The sequence below is a fragment of the Dipodomys merriami genome, unplaced genomic scaffold (genome assembly GCF_024711535.1).
Source record: "Dipodomys merriami isolate MVZ:Mamm:240054 unplaced genomic scaffold, mDipMer1.0.p SCAF_20, whole genome shotgun sequence".
NCBI lineage: Eukaryota > Metazoa > Chordata > Mammalia > Rodentia > Heteromyidae > Dipodomys > Dipodomys merriami.
In genome coordinates this window covers 31376476-31393743 of record NW_027203382.1, presented here as the reverse complement: position 1 = coordinate 31393743, position 17268 = coordinate 31376476, and the positions used below count along the sequence as shown (strand labels likewise).

At 39.4% G+C, this 17268-nt stretch overlaps 1 protein-coding gene across 1 annotated transcript in view; it reads right to left on the bottom strand.

Annotated features, from left to right (window-relative positions):
• Nucleotides 1–17268, bottom strand: part of LOC138833021 (ras GTPase-activating-like protein IQGAP2) — a 258468-nt gene that overhangs the window by 99721 nt on the left and 141479 nt on the right. Inside the window, exons 10-12 of the mRNA XM_070031378.1 lie at nucleotides 13648–13811; nucleotides 10536–10696; nucleotides 6922–7046 (exon numbers count right to left, since the gene is read on the bottom strand). Of these exons, the coding sequence (XP_069887479.1) occupies nucleotides 6922–7046; nucleotides 10536–10696; nucleotides 13648–13811 (450 nt within the window). The remainder of the gene's footprint in view (nucleotides 1–6921; nucleotides 7047–10535; nucleotides 10697–13647; nucleotides 13812–17268) is intronic.

Below are 17268 nucleotides of genomic sequence, written 5' to 3'. Positions count from 1 at the left end.
CAGGTTCAGAGTTCAAGCCTCATGACTGATCAAAAAAAAAAAAAGTCAACAGGTGGCTCACACCTCTAATCCTAACTACCCAGGAGGTGGAGATCTAAGGATGTGGTGCAAACCCAGACTAGGCAGGAATGTCTGTGAGTCTCTTACCTCCAATTAACTATCAAAAGAAAACGCAGAAATGGAGTTATAGCTCAAGTGATAAAGTACTAGCCTTGAGCAAAAGCTCAGGGACAGTGCCCAGGACCTGAGTTCGAGTTGCAGGACTGGCACAAAAAAAGTCAATAATTAAAAGACAAGGAGTCAAAGAGACACTTCTCTAGTAAAGATATACATATGGTTAGTAAACACATGAACAATGCTCAACATCATTAGTAATTAGGAAAATATAAGTTCTTATCTCAGCAAGATATCTTGTACCCACTAGGAGAGCTATGCTAAAAAACAAGCAATAAAAAGTGTTGGTGAGAAGGTGAAGAATTAAGACCCTTTATTTACTGCTGGTAGCAATGGAAAATGTACAGTCACCTTGAAAAGTTTGGCAGGTCCTTAAAATATTAAAGATAGAATTACCATGTGAGTCAGCAATTTTACTATCACATACATTCTCAACTAGAAACACATGCCTGTAGAAAAATTTGTATATGAATACTTATAGCTATTTACAATAAAAATAGAAATTAATTTCCTTTCAATGCTTATGATATACACAAGTATATATCCATAGTCTATTCTTTGACCTAGAAAGGAACATGAAATATATATGATACAATGTGAATGAATCTTGAAAATATGCTGGGTGAAAAAAAGACACAAAAGGCCAGTGAACACTTTTAAAGGTTAATGAGGAATGCTATTTCTATCATAACTAGATATGAATGCCAAAATAAACGGTGAGGGAGCCCCAAAACCCAGAACTGGATGAATATAACGTAGACTGGAATACAAAAGAAAACAGAAGTATAGAGATGCTTAGCTACACAAGCTAGTCTTCCTATTACTTTATTTCAGTACTCTGCAAAGGATGCCAAAACATAGTTCAAAATCAAGCAACCCTTTACAGTGTGAAGAGAAGAGTGAATTCCACAAGTTCAGTGCTGTCCTGCAGAACTTTGTGAATGGTGGAAACATACAGAGTTGTCTGATACAGTAGCCATTAACAACAAGTTAACTACTGAGCACTTAACATGTGGCTGGTACCTTGGAAGAACTGAACTCAATTTTTTTTACTTAGCTTTAATGAATTTACATGTAAACAGTCATATACAGCTGGGAGATGGAAATATCCACAGGAATAGTTATGCATATTTAAGGTTCCAACATGGATAATGGATTTTCACATATTATTTATCTGATCAATAAAATGCTACCTAGAACACTAATTCCTGAAATATCAAAGGGTGGACAAACATATCCTCTTGTTTAATTTCTACTGTCTTTTACATGCTAAGTCACCTTAGAATATAGGCTCTAAAATCCAGGAAAGAAAGAGTCAAGCTACTGAGTCTGAGAACTTTATGCTACCTAAGGAATTTTTATTATTATCTCATTATTTAAAAATAAACTATCACCCTGTATTAAAATCAGGAAGCATATTTTATCTATCTATCTATCTATCTATCTATCTATCTATCTATCTATCTATCTATCTATCTATCTATCATCTATCTATCATCTATCTATCATCTATCTATCATCTATCTATCTTATATGTACACACTCATACCTATACATGGTAACAGGAGCTTTTACTTCCTTTTGTAGTATAAATAAACCAGATCTGGTAAAGGTACTAAACACTGACAGGCAAGAAGCTCAGGAGATAAACTATCTTAAGCCCACATCTGTTCCTATTTATTTTATTCATATTTTCCACCAATATGATCACAAGTCACTTTAGAAATGTGATATGCCATGAAACAGAGTAAGTACTCCTAAAAGCTTTCAAAAAACATCTCTATCTTGACCTTCAAATTAAGGTAAAAGTTTAGCTAAATACTTTCTGCAAAGATGAGCCCATAAATACTTATTAGGAGAAAGAGACCATCTAAAACTAGAAATTATTCCAGATTCTGACTCACTTATGTCTGAAGTCAAAGCCAAAGTACTTTTCTAATTAAATGATTTCCAAATACTGAGAGAATTTGGAAATATTCAAGTACACTCCACACATGAGACCCTGGCATCTCACCCTATAATATTTACACACTGGAGAGCATAGAACACTTCACATCAGTCCCTAGACATCTTCTTGGGTAGGCTGCTCTAAATACCTTCAAACACCCCATCCAAAAATGTCCTTCATAACACCACATCTGAGAAAGAGAATGTACACACATCCTAACAGCCGATCACCTGGCAATGAGTGCATTCCAGCTGACTTGATTGAAACCACTAGCTGAACTTTTTGGTGTGTTTCCAACAACACCAGCTGCTGAGGTCATAGTAAATGACCTCATAGGAGCTGAAAGGCCTACCCATAAGCCCCATGGGCATATCTGCATCACTTTGATACCAGTAAAGGGGATATCCCCTACAGACACAGGCTGCTGAGCTTCAGGTTCAGCTTATCTTTCAGTCCAGTGAGAGGGGACATTCTCTGAGAATTCATATATCAGAAACAGTACATGAAGTACCTATATAAGCAAGGATATCTGTGGGACACCGGTGGCTCAAACCTGAAATCCTAGTTATTGAGGTGGCTGAGATCTGAGAATTGTGATTTGAAGCCAGCATGGGCAGGAAACTTTGTGGAACATCTCCAATAAACTACCAAAAAGAACCCGGAAGTGGAACTGTAGATAAGGTGGTAGAGCACTAGTCTTGAGCAAAAGAAGCTTAGGAACAGTGCCAATCCTAATATTGAAGTCCCAGGAATGATGATGATGATGATGATGATGATGATGATGATGATGATGATGATGATGATGATGATGATGATAATGATAAGAGGATACCTTTGAAACTTAAAAAGCAAAATCTCAAATGAGAAAATGTCCCTAGATACATGGTTAAAATAATATTCCTCTATGACTCAATCAGGAGAATGGAACTTTCTCATAAATCAGTAGAAGCCAGGCATCAGTAGCTCACAGCTATAATCCTAGCTATTCAGGAGGCTGAGATCTACAGATCACAGTTTGAAGCCAGCCAGGGCAGGAAAACCATGAGACTGGGGCTCGCTCTCTCCTCTCCTCTCTTCTCTTCTCACTCTCTCCCTATCTTTTTCTCCTGCAGATCCTGGGGCTTGAACTCAGGGCCTGGACACTCCCTGAGCTGCTTTTGCACAAGGCTAGCACTCTTAACAGTTGAGCATCAGTGCCACTTCAGGCTTTTTCTGAGTCTAGAAAAAGGACAGGAGGGCAGAGGGGAGGGAACTAAACTCTACAAAAGCATACAGGGCTGTAATTCTCTCCAACTGTGCCCTACCCATCCTTAGATAATGAACATCTGCTCTAAGTAGAGCTTTTGTCTTGATTAATACCTGGCAAGCACCACAAGCCCCTAAGCTGTTACACCAGCAAGCCTGGGCTGGGTAGGGCATCTGATCACAGGCATCTCACACACCCCATGGATGGGAAGCTGTGTGGTCCCCAAAGAGGAAGTTCAGCTGTGGATGCAGTCATGATTCTGTCCAGATGTCCATGTTCCAGTAAGTGCTTCTACCGCACACTATATCAAGGAAATCCAGCTTTTACAGGAAAGGTTCCAGTGAGATATTTAAAAACAAAAACCTAATTTGAAGAAAACTTTTTTTTTGGCAAGGTAATCATAGGAATTAGCAAAGAACTAGAATCAATCAACTAATCAACTAATAAAGCCAGGTGCTTTATCTCAACCATGATTCAGCAGATGAAGACCAGATCTGAGTCTTTACCAAAGCATTCAATAAAAATATCTTGGGCTTGTAAGACAAGCTTCTGACTACTCCATCATCAAGCTGAGAGAAATAGAAAAGTCAAAGCTGCCTGGGCATGGTATATGATGAGAATCAGGACTGATTTATCTATGTAACCCAGCATGGAAGAATGAGGATTGTGAAGTTGAGGCCAGCCTAAACAAACAAACGGATGGAAGGAAAGAAAACAGAGAGAGGGAGGCAGGGACAGAAAGAGAAGGAAATGGAATGAACAAAAGGAAAGAAGGAAGTGAAAGGAAAAGAAAGAGGAGGAAGGAAAAGAAAGAAGAAAGAAAAAGAAGTAACAGAAGTTAGAAATTTTGTTATTAAGTCAAAGAGCTTAGAAGCCCCAAAGATGGTGTTGGTTTGTTTTGTATGATGAAAAAGACAGCTTGAAGCCTGAATTTTTTCACTTATGCTACAAAAAAGCAATAATTAGCTGCTGAAATTGTGTAGTTCCACTATCTTTATAAGCAAGAGGAAGTAAGTGGACATTCAAAAAGCATGTTTCAGGACATATCTTCTTGACCTTGGTCCATTCTCATGCTAGTTGCTACTAGTTTTAGGAACAAAGCAAATTGTCATGACTCATGCTCATAAAGTTCAATTTTGTATTCATCCCTAAGGTTGGAAAGTATGTCCAGGTTTAGGAAAATGTTTGGGTAGGTGGACAAAATTAAATAAAGGTCACCGAAGCCAGGTGCTTAAAGAAATCTATGTTGTTGCTGGATGCTGGTGGCTCATGCCTGTAATCCTAGCTATTCAGGAAGATGAGATCTGAGGATAGTGGTTTGAGGTCATCAGTGCAGGAAAGTTTATGAGATTCTCATCTCCAATTAACCAACAGAAAACCAGAAATGTTGTTGTGGCTCACAGTGGTAGAATGCTAGCCTTGAGTGAAAAAGCTCGGGGACAACGCTCAGGCCCTGAGTTCAAACCCCATCACTGAGGGGGAAAAAAGCTATGTTGTCTTGAGAAATCTTTTTTTGACAAGAAAATAATTAGTACTTCTATTTCTGTGTTTTTGTGTCTTTGTCTTATATAACATTTATAAATAAATGCATGTAATTAAGAGAGGTTTTATATTTCTAGAATTTTTATAATTCTAGAATTTGTACTTGATGTTGGCCTTGCTAGGCAAGTGCTCTACTTACTTAAACCATACTCCCAGCCCTTTTTGCCTTAGTTTGCCCAAAAGGGTTTCATGCTTTTGCCCTCATTAGCCTTGAATCTTGATCCTCTACCTCTGCCTCCAAGTAGTTGTTATTACAAGTGTGTATTATTACCATGCCTGGATAGGAGTGTGTTCTTACACGCTTCCATGAACAAAACCTTACAATTTTCTTAAGAGACCCAGAAACACAACAAATCAAAGAAAGGTTGGACAAATGGGATTGCATGAAACTGTAGAGCTTCTGCATGGCAAAGGACATAGCTAGCAAGATCAACAGAAAGCCCATGGATTGGGAGGAGGAAGATCTTTACTAGCTATACAGTGGACAAGGGCCTTGTATCTAAAATATACTTCGAACTCAAAAAATTAAATCCGCCAACAACAAATCCTCAAACAACTGCCCAATTAATAAATGGGCTAAAGACTTATTTTTTTTTTCAGGTAAGGGGTAGGTTTATTCAGTAGACCTGCTGGGACCAGGCAAGGTTGGCACTCCACGTGGCTGGGAAAGGCCTGGGAATGAGAGAGAGCTGGGAAGAGAGGAAAGAGAGAGAAAAGAGCCAGAAAAGAGCAGAGAGAGGGGTAAGAACAGTATGGGCAAAAGACTTAAAGAGAAACTTCTCTGAAGAGGAAAGAAGGATGGCCAATAGACACATGAAGAAATGCTCAACCTCTCTAGCCATAAAAGAAATGTAAATCAAAACAACATTGTGATTCCAACTCACCCCAGTTAGAATGGCTATAGTCAAGAACTCTTAACAACAACAGATGCTGGAGGGGACGTGGCCAAAAGAGAACCCTACTGGTGGAGTGTAAACTTGTTCAACCACTTTGGAAAGCAGTATGGAGGTTCCTCAAAAGAGTCCACATAGAGCTCTCCTATGACCCAGCAATCTCACTTTTGGACATTTACCCAAACAAGGCCATACTAAAGCTACCAGCAGCATTATCACCATAGCTAAGCTAAGCATAGTTTATTGCAGCATTATTCACCATAGCTAAGACATGGAACCAACCCAGATGCCCCTCAGTAGATGAATGGATCAAGAAAATGTGGCATACACACACACACACACACACACACACACACACACACACACACACACACACACACACACACACAGAGTGGAATTCTATGCTTCCATCAGAAAGAGTGATACCGCTCCATTTGTTAGGAATGGAAAGACTTGGAAAAAATTATATTAAGTGAAGTAAGCCAAGTCCAAAGAAACATAGGTCCCATGGTTTTCCTTATTGGCAATAACTAGTATATGTCTAGGATGAGCAGAAAAGATCAAAAGCTAGGTACATATGACCATATAGATGATACTAAGTGAAGTGAACCTCAAGATAGGGACACAAGAGGTTTCATCTTTCTAGCTGTAGTTTTTAATGTACTTATAATATACTATGTAAATTTTTTTGTTTCTTTTGCATGTTCTTCTCCCATGGCATAACCCGTTTTCCCTGTATTTGATTCCAATGCTCTATATCTTGTATATATGTTTTTTTTTCTAATTTAGGGAGGGGAAGGGAAATAACAAAATGCAGAAATAAGAATACAGGTTGACCCATTGTAGCAATGAGATGTACAAGACACTAAGTTGAAAACCAACTTTACAACATCGGGGCAAGGGAGGGAGGAAGTGGGGAGGTGGGGTAGGAAGGGATAGTAGAGGAAAAATAAAGGAGGGGGTAACAATGCTCCACAGGAAATGTACTTATTACCTTACTCATGTAACTGTAACCCCTCTGTACAGCATCTTTACCATAAAATTAATTTAAAAAAAGAAGTTGTTCCCACATCAATTTCTCCAATTATACTCAAGACAGAAAGTGTCCCCATACTTACGGTCATTTTCTTCTTGAATCTCAGAATTAATCATGTCAATACAGTTCTGAATTTCATTCCAGCTTAAATTATCTTGCCCTTGGGATGAGGCTTCTAGTTTAAGGGAAAGTAGTGCATTGGCATAACTGCGTGAAAGAAAACGTTAATCCCGATTAGACATTCTCTCTTTGCTCATGGTATATTTTAACGTCGATATGTGGCCAAATGTAGAAGTTGATGAGGTTAGACACAAAGCAAAATAAACAAAAATTATCTATGCAGCTCCGTCAACATACTCCACACTCACATAGACTAGTGGTTCTTTGAAAGTATTTTCATGTTTATAAAAAGCAAAACTTCTATGTACTGGAAGTTCCTTAAAACCTAGCCTTGTACCCAACTCAAGCAGTCCTAGAAGATCTCAACTCTGAAATTATTTCTCTTTTAGTTGCTCACTAATTTTCTTGATTTGGTTCTGCTCAGTTTTCAGGGCAAATGCTAAGGCGATTGAAGCCTGCAGGGGGCTGGGGTTATTTCCAAACCAACCACCAAATCGGACCCTGAAAGCTCATGCTGGTACTGGGCCATCCAGGTAGCTGTCTAGGTGATCCAGAATGTGCTTACATCAAACAAAATATCATCACAACACACTTGTTTTAAAGGCTTTAATGCAGAACTCTTGACCTCTGTATCTTCAGGTTTCAATTAAAAATTGGGGATGAATGGCCCCCAAAGGCCTATGTGTTAAAGACCTAGCCCACAGGGTGGCACTACTGGGACATGATGGAAGATATGAAGAACGAGGACTAGCTGGTGGGTACCATGAGGTGGGATTGTAGGACCCCTGAAGGAGCTGCTCTGACCCCTTCCCTGCTTCCTGGCTCATGAGGGAAGCCATCTGCTCTGCCACGTGTTCACACCGGAGGTGCACCTTCAGCAGATGCCCAAAGCCACAGAGCCACCTGATCACACTAAACATTCCAGCATTTGTTAGGAAAAGGAAAGACTTGGAAAACATTATATTAAGTGAAGTAAGCCAGGCCCAAAGAAACATAGGTCCCATGGTTTCCCTTATTTGCAATAACTAGTATATGTCTAGGACAAGCAGAAAGGCTCAAAACCTATGTACATATGACCAGATAATACTAAGCAAAATGAACCCCAAGACAGGGACACAAGAGGTTTCTTCTTTCTAGCTATAGTTTTTTAATGTACTTATATACTAATGTCCTACATCTTGTATATATATTTTTCTAATCTGGGGAGGGGAAGGGAAATAACAAAATGCTGAAATAAGGATACAGGTTGACCCATTGTAGCAATGAGATGTACAAGATACTTTTTATTTTTTTTTTTGGTCGGTCATAGGGCTTGAACTCTGGGTTTGGGCACTGTTCCTGCGCTCTTCAGCTCAAGGCGAATGCTCTACCGCTTGAGCCACAGTGCCACTTTTGGTTTTCTAGTGGTTTTTATTGGAGATCGGAGTCTCATGGACTTTCCTGCCTGGGCTGGCATTGAACCGAGATACTCAGAACTCAGCCTCCTGAGTAGCTAGGATTAAAGGTGTGAGCCACGGGACCCGGCTTACAAGATACTATTTTGAAAATGAACTTTACAACATTGGGGGTGGGGAGGGAGGAGTTGGGGAGGTGGGTGGGAAGGGACAGTAGGGGAAAAACAAAGGAGGAGGTAACAATGCTCAATAGGAAATGTACTCATTACCTTACTCATGTAACTGTAACCCCTCTGTACAGTATCTTTACAATAAAAAATATGTATTAAAAAAATTCCAGGGCTGGGAATGTGGCTTAGTGGTAGAGTGTTTGTCTAGCATGCATGAAGCCCTGGGTTTAATTCCTCAGTACCACATAAAACAAAGCAAAACAAAATTCTGGCACTGATAAACCTTTTCTCTTTTTAAGATAATAACCTCGGGTACTTTCTTTCTTTCTTTTTTTTTTTTTTGGGTCCGGTTGTGGGGCCTGAACTCTGGACCTGGGCACTGTCCCTCAGCTCTTCAGTTCAAGGCTAGCGCTCTACCACTTGAGCCACAACACCACTTCCGGCTTTTTTCTTTTTTCTTACATGGTGCCGAGGAATCAAACCCAGGGCCTCAGGCATGCAAGGCAAGCGCTCTACCACTGAGCCACCTTCCCAGCCCTTCTCGGGTACTTTCTTAGAGTAACGTGAACTTGATTTAAACAGGTATTTATAAGTGAGGAAGGCATTTGTGATCATCAAAATGAATGACTAGGTAGGTAGGGAGTTGCTGTAGTTTAGATCACAGTGGTAGGTAGGGGGGATGTCTTGACAATTACTTCAACCACCATTCACAATTTTTAGATTCTTATGGGAGTGGCCAGCTCTGCTTTTTAAGCACCTGGAGTGCTCAAAGCCTGGTTAGATTAAAATAGACATTAGAGAACAGAAAAGAGGTCATAAATCCACTGTGGAGTTTATTACAGAAACAAGGTGAAAGATGCCAAGAGTGGCCACATTCTATAGAGGTACCATGCACACAAGCACTCTATAAGTACTATGCACACAAGCACTTGAGATACCATGCATACAAGTACTCTAGAGGTACCATGCACATAAGACTGCAGAGGTACTATGCACACAAGCACTCTAGAGGTACCATGCATACAAACACTCTAAAGGAATCACACACATAAGCAGGAAGATTGAAAACAAGAAAAACTCACTGTTCTTCCACCATAAACAAGTGGTCAAATGTCATTTGGTGAAAACCTAAAGTCTCTTCTTTTTCTTGTAAAACTACGCATGACTCCCAAATAAACTACAAATCTTCCCACTATAGCCGTCCTAAGAATCCGAGCTGAGAGCTTTTGTCAAGACCTGTGCAGACATCTCCCCTGGGTGGTCACAAGAAGCCAGAGTTCACTCACTTTTTTAGCTTAAGATTTTGTCATATTAAGTCTCTAATTTGGAGGTTGCAGGTCTAGTTTAGTGGTATATCACAAGATTAGCAGGTATGAGACCCTGCTAATTATAAAAAAGAAAATAAAAAGAATCAACAATTTGAATTCTAATTCTTGCTCCTTATTTTTCTCTCTATCTCCTCTATAAAAGGCATATATTATTATCAACACAGTAGCACATTTCAGAATCTGAACTGAAAGTCAGTCAACAGAGGCTGTTATACTCTGCCTTGGCCCACTATGGGCTCAGGATTCTTTTGGCTCAACCATCAAAAGAGTGAAGTTTGGGGCCAAAGAGACTCAACTTGGGATCCACAACTCTGATTCATTTTCTACATCTCTGAAATAAAACAATTGGACTGATTATTAGAGTAGCTTTCTACAGTGTATCATTTCTGAAAGAAATGGGTAGGTACATTTTGCATAGTTCCTCTATTTTCTGGCCTACTGATCTTCGCTATAGACAGAATCAGTTATTATTCACCACAAGGTCTTTTCCTATTCTTTTTGTCCACTACAAAGGAATACTGTAAAGAAACCTCGAGTGAGAAGGACTTAGAACAGACCAGCTCTCAACAGGCATGAGCCTGGCATATGGATTTTTCCATTAAGGAACACATTGCTAGTTTGTGAGCTCTGCCGAGCATACATTCCATCTCTGCTTGGGAAGAGGATTTGGAGAACACGCCTTACCGTTCCACATGTGCCTCGTCCACGTTGTTGACACCTATTGCGGAGCTTCTGAGTTGATTCTGCACAGACACAAGATCATTGCTCTCCAAGGCCTGGTTTAGCAGGGCAACTGCAGACAGCATTTCCACCGCAATCAACAACTCTTCGTGGGCCAAGTAGTTCTGTTGGCAAATATGCAGCCATGTAAGCGCACATACACAATGCAGTAGAAAACCCACATGACACAGGACAATACAAAGACAAAGATTTTCAGAGCCCAGAAGAAAGAGGCCATGTACTTTCCTTTGGCTTTACCTCAGTAAATGGAATATCATTTGGGGGGCTGTTATTTGTTACATCTAACATATGCAATTTCACAAATTATCTGTATTCCCTATTGTGAGCCCTATTCCTGACTGTGTTGGCTACTTTATAGGTTCCTGTAACCTTATAATTCACCAAGGATTAGCGAACAGGAGGTGAGAGTTTTAGGTAATATTTTTGCAGTTAACAACCGTCAGTTTAAAGTAGGGCAAAAAAAAAAATGGATAGGAAGGGCTGGAGGTGCAGATTAGTGGTACAGTGCCTGTCTAACAAGCATGGAACTATGAGTTCAAACTCCAGGACTGCTCAAAGCAAAAGAAAACTGAAAGCAGGGGGAATTCTATCTTAAACAATTCCAGAAAAGCTAGGTGCTGGTGGCTCATGCCTATAATCCTAACTACTCATGAGGCTCAGATCTGAAGATCATGGTTCAATGCCAGCCTATGCAGAAAAGTCCATGAGACTTTTACCTCCCTTAAACTACTCAGAAAAAGCTGGAAGTGGCACTGTGGCTCAAGTGGTAGAGAGTTAGCCTTGAGCCAAAGAAGCTCAGGGACAGTGCCCAGGCCCTAATACAAGCTCCAGGATTGGAGAAAAAGAGTTTGATCTATTTTTTTATAGGTAGATGAAAGGCCTATTTTTTTAATACCTATTTTTATAGATATATTTTTTAGCCAAAAATGATTCTAATGTTTAAAAATCCAACTTATATTATAAGTTGGGTAGTGACTTTAAACCTAAAGCAAATCTTTGTTAATCAATTAATAATCTCCAGGTTTATATAGCTTTATAATCTAGATTTTTAAAGAAATACATATTGGATTTCAGAACATAGTTCTCTATTGATATTTTCTTTTATTTAAATATTCTATACTATCTTGTACCCACATCAAAAAGGATTTTTCTTTCATTATATTGAAGGAAATTAAGAAGTTTGAAAACGAATTACTTAAAAAAGATGATACACATCTTTACATTTATATATTCTATATTCAGTCATATTCGGATTAAAGTACACTATAGAGGTAGGGACGGGTGGCTCACGCTTGTAACTCTAATTAGTTAGGAGGCTGAGATCAACAGGACTGATGTTTGAAAACAGCGTAGGCAGAAAAACCTGTGAGAATCCATCTTCAAAATAACTAGCCAAAAGCTGGGCTGTAGGCATTGCTCATGTGGTACAGCACCAACTAAGCAAGCAAGCCAGGCGAGTAAGAGGCATTGATTTCAAGTCTTGGCACCCGAAAAAAGGTACAGGAAGGAAAAAACCATGTAACTTTCTGGCTCTCCATAGAGATCGTTTTGCAAATTGATTTTAGGGAAACTAAACACAATTTTACTTTCTAAAGTAAAGAAGTAAGCAAAAAATATCAACATCAAACAAATAACATTTTGGAGTCACTCCTGGAACTTGAACTCAGGGCCCGGGCACTGTTTCTGAGCTTTTTGGATCAAGGTTAGCACTCTTATCGCTTGAGCCACAGTGCCACTTTCAGGGATTTTTTTGGTGCTTAGTTGGACATAAGAGTCTCACAGCCTTTTCTGCCTAGGCTGGCTTCAAACCGTGATCCTCAGATTTCAGCCTCCTCAATAGCTAGGATTACAAAAGTGAGTCATCAGCAACCAGTTAGTAAACAAATTATATCCAAATATTTACATTAGCTACAAATTTACCACCTTAGGGAGGTCAAACAACTGTATGTAAAGAGCACAATGAAACCACTGCTGTATCACAACTTCTACAGCAAAAACAAAGGACAAAGAAGCAAGGTACAGTGGTATGTGTTTGCCATCCCAGACCTTGGAGATAGAGGTAGGAAGACTGTGAGTTCTAGTCCATCTGAAACTATTACATAGTCAAACCTTCAAAACCAAGCCAAACCTAGCCCAAAACCCCAAAACAAAGAAGGACAGAGGAAAATGAGGAAGTAGGCCTGAACTATGACAGTGTGATCCATTGGGGATAAAATACTTGCTGTGTGGAAGGAGCTCTGGGTTTTAAATCTATGACAAGCGAGAAGAGACACTAATGTCAGAATATAATTTAAGAAAGTGATCTATTTTAGAAAATGATGGTAGTCTTTTTTTCCCTTCTGTGTATTGTATGTAAATAGCATGTATCATTTGTAAAAATGTTCAAACTGTACAATCATGGGTTTCATTGTGACATTTCATATGTATATACACACATATATATAAACATTGGTATATTGTATATATAGTAATATTATACATAGTAATATATGCAATATATTACTATATATATGTTACATATAATATTGTATACATATTGTGCAATTGTGTATATACATATATGCACACAATACATATTATGTTGGGCTCTGTTGGGGAGTATTGATAAGGAGAGATAAGAAAATAAATCCTAGAGTCCAACAGGCTTTTATTTCTAAGTCATCTTAATAAATTTTTAGAGGTTTCATTGTTCTTAACTGACTTTAAAAAGTTTTTGGTTAACATACATTTGTAACACAAGGGGTTTCCTTGTGATGTTTCTATACAAACACATAGTGTAAATTTCCCCCTCCACCATAGTCTCATTTCCTCCTTCCCCCCTCCCCTCCTTTTTCAAATATGTTTGGTGGGTTTCATATACTATATTCTTATCTACATTCATTTATATACACATACATACACACACATGTATGTCACATCCTTTGATCTTCACAGCTCAGTGTCTTCTCCTTTCCCCTGATTCTTAGAGCCTGTAGCCCTACCCAACCTTCTATTTTCCTCAACAGCCTTCCCTTCCTGCTGGGACTTGGGGTGATTGTCTCCATGAGGGTCTCACCATGGCATTCTGTTTCTGCAGGTTGAAGAGTTCATTCTGATACATGGTAGCAGCAAAGGGATACACGGCAGGCAGCTGGGCCTCTGGTTTCTTCAGTGCAAGCAGTGTATTTGCAGGGTCGCCTTCCGGAATGACAGCATTGATGTGATCCACAGCAGCCTGCCCTGGGGGTGCAGGTTTACAGTCCATCAGTCAGAATGTCTGCAGTCCCCCGTGTCCCCCCGGCTGCCCTACCCCACTGGTCCTTTCCCCCAAGATTTCCAACCTAACAGAGGGAGAGGCGGGCAGAGCTCTGGATCAGCTCAGTAATTCAAGTTAGGTCCAACCTTAAAGGAAGTCCCTTCAAGGAGCCTCAGCACTGATGGTGCTTGAGTTGTGGAATCATTCCTGCCAAGCATGATTCCCTAAGAAAAGCCCTGGGCCTGCCTCTCCCATAGAGCCTTCACGAGGCTTCGGGCTCTGAGGATTCCCATCTGTGAATCCCCAGAGATTTTTTTTCCCCAAGCATTTAAAAAAATGTTATTATAAAGGTGATATGGGGGTGTTGCTACAGTTACATAAATCAGATAAAGAGTAAACTTCCTTTTTGGACAGTGTCGCCCTTTCCCTCACTTTCTCCCAGTTGTTCCCTCCCATTTCCACTCACAAGTCGTGTAGTTCATTTTCAACACAGTGCTTTTTAAGGCCAGGTCATGCCAGGCCATGTTATCCCAGTAGCTTGTTTCTGCTGCCCCCTGTTGGCTGGTACCATCTCTTCAAAGCAGGCTTTCTGGCGAGGACCAGAAGGCAAGCAGTGTCCACCCAGTGGTAAATCAACATGGGTGAGCCCATTGCCGTGTGCATCCGAATACTACCACAACTTTCAGGATATGCAAAGAACTTTAGGGACTTCAGCATGGGTGCTCAGAACAGAAGATTCTGCATAATTTTCAGAATGAGTGATGAGCTCTGTCACCAGGCAAGAACAAACCAGATAGAGCCTACAGGGTTTGCCCACTAAAAAGGGATCTTAGTAGGAAAAACACATAGCCAGAGAAGATTTCTAGAGCTTTTCAAAGCCAACCTGTCTGCCCAGTATACAACTGGACTGCAGTTAAGATGACTCTAATCCTTTTCAAGAAGATGATAATTTATCTTCTCAAGATACTTTCACAAGGAGCCTTCTTCAAACTTCCTACTAAGACACATCATTCCATAGCAGGAGACATGACTGATGGAACTCCTGGAGTCAGCCCCCAAGAAAACTTGCATTCAGTACAATCCTTAGGGCCCAAATACTTCTTTTCCCCTTCCCTTGACAAATGAAAAAATTCCAGAAAGAAAGGTCAGTAGCTGTTTGTGGTGACTGCTGATGTGGTAAAGGGCCAAAAGCCTTTCAGCTGTATCTGGGATGATGCTGGGTAGACTCATGTATCACCTCTGAGAACTTGCTGATATAAGTTTGTACCACTGGATAGTAAATATTACCAGGAAATCATATCTCTAACAAACTTTCTTCTAAAAAACAATCAAACAAATCCCAAGCCCATTTTTCTTAACTATTCTTTTATACTCTGCATTAATAAAATTCCCAGCCTTGATGTGAATGGAAAATATCCAGCAATGAATGGAATGCATGTGACAAGGCCAGAAATAAATCACTGCAGTTCAAACAAGGCCGAAATCTCTGAGGGCAGATCTACTGACATTACCAACAAAACAGCAGTGAATGCTAAAGCCTCAGCATCTTAATATCATAATCTGCCAGGTTGGGGAAGAGCTTGTTAAAGCATCTATACTTACTGATTTAAGAGTGCACAATCAGCTCACTTCATGTAATTGACCTATATAATAAAGGGTTATATATATGCATTTATATATATATATATTTATATATATATATATATATATTTGTGGGTTTTTTTTATGTGTGTGCTGGTACTGGGGATTGAACTCATGAACATAGAGCTTGCACTCTTGAAGACTCACTCAAGGCTGAAGCTCTATTATTTGAGCCACAGATCCACTTCTGAGTTGGTTGGTTCACTGCAGATAAGAATCTTACAAAATTTTTTGCCCAATTTGGCTTAAAACTGTGATCTCAGCCCTGAGTAGCTAGGACTACAGGTGTGAGCCATCAGCTTCAGTGAGTGTGTTTATTTTCTTTTCTCCCCAAGACTACTTTTAGTTCTAGAAACTTCCGGAAATAAAGATTTCAGAACAATCATGTTCTTCACCATTACAGCCACCCCAGAGTTCAGTGCCCTTCATCAATTTCACATAGGCCATTAGTGTAAATCATTTGGTGCCTTTATCTTAAAAATGGAAAATAAAGTATAGCCAATTTGGCATTCAATTTGTGGTCAGGAAATTATGTCATTGATATTCAAACATTTGTTTATAAAGGCATTTCATGTAACATGGAAGGGAAGATTTGAGGTGGTTATAAACACTTCAGAACTATAGAGGATGGTAAAAGGTAATGAAATTGTTTTCTGCCTAAGTTATGGAAATCTGATGTTGTCTTGCTGGCAATATTAATTCCTCTCTGCAATGCATTTCTGTTAAGAATAATTAGTCAGCTTTCAAATAGAGCAGAAAGAAAAACCTGACAATGGATTATCACTAATGTAGTTATGATTTCACAGGAATTAAAACACAAACATGTACCCCCCAAATTGTAAGATGTTAACACTGAGCTCTCAGCTCTTGTGTGATATGTGTGTGTGTGTGTGTGTGTGTGTGTGTGTGTGTGCGTGCGTGTGCATGAGCATGTGCATATGTGTGGTAAACTTTCAAACTCATTCTGTTGTCAGCTGCCAGACATCAACATCTATCTTTCCGGGTTTCCTTGATGACTGCTTGCATCATTGGGAAAAATCTCTCCAATAACTTAGGTCAGGCTGCTGAGCAACACCTACAGTTATGAATTTCTTTGAAAGTGTTCAAAGAAATAAAATATATTCCAAACTCATCCATGAAGAGGGAAGATCTTAAGACAGTTGTAATTAGATAGCTTAAGTGTCAATCCAACAAGAAAAGTCTTTATTTAATGGGTCCGGTGGTTTTCTATGTCTTCATTTTTTTCCCCTGGGGTGACTTAGATTGATCTAGGGAAAATAAATGTCAAGGAGAATTCCTTACTGTCTCTTCTGATCCTCAAGCAAAAGTAAAATTTTCCAGAGGATGTAAAAGTCTACCAAAAATATATGGATCCATCCACATTTGCATAGGCTCATTTTCACAAACCTGAACTTTCTTTTCCTTCTAGTCACACAACTACACAAGATGATAGGAAGAATTAGGGGAAGAAATAAGGCAAAACTCCTCTGAACATCTAAAATACTAATTATCAATACAAATTCCAGGAAATGGAAATGCATTTTTTTTATTGTGGTTTTTTGTTTTCTTTGGGGGGGGGGCAGATAGGGAGCACAGAAATGGAGGAAGGAGAGGTAAACAAGTGCAGCCATTGTATTCAATATACACTATGTAAAAAACAAACTAGAAACTTGTAGGCAGAGACAAGAGCAGGAACTGAGGAAAGTGAAGGAAGGGGTGACACTGTCCAAGAAGATCTGTACTCATTATTTGACTTAATTCCTCTGTAAAACACCTTAAGAATACCAACAAATATATATA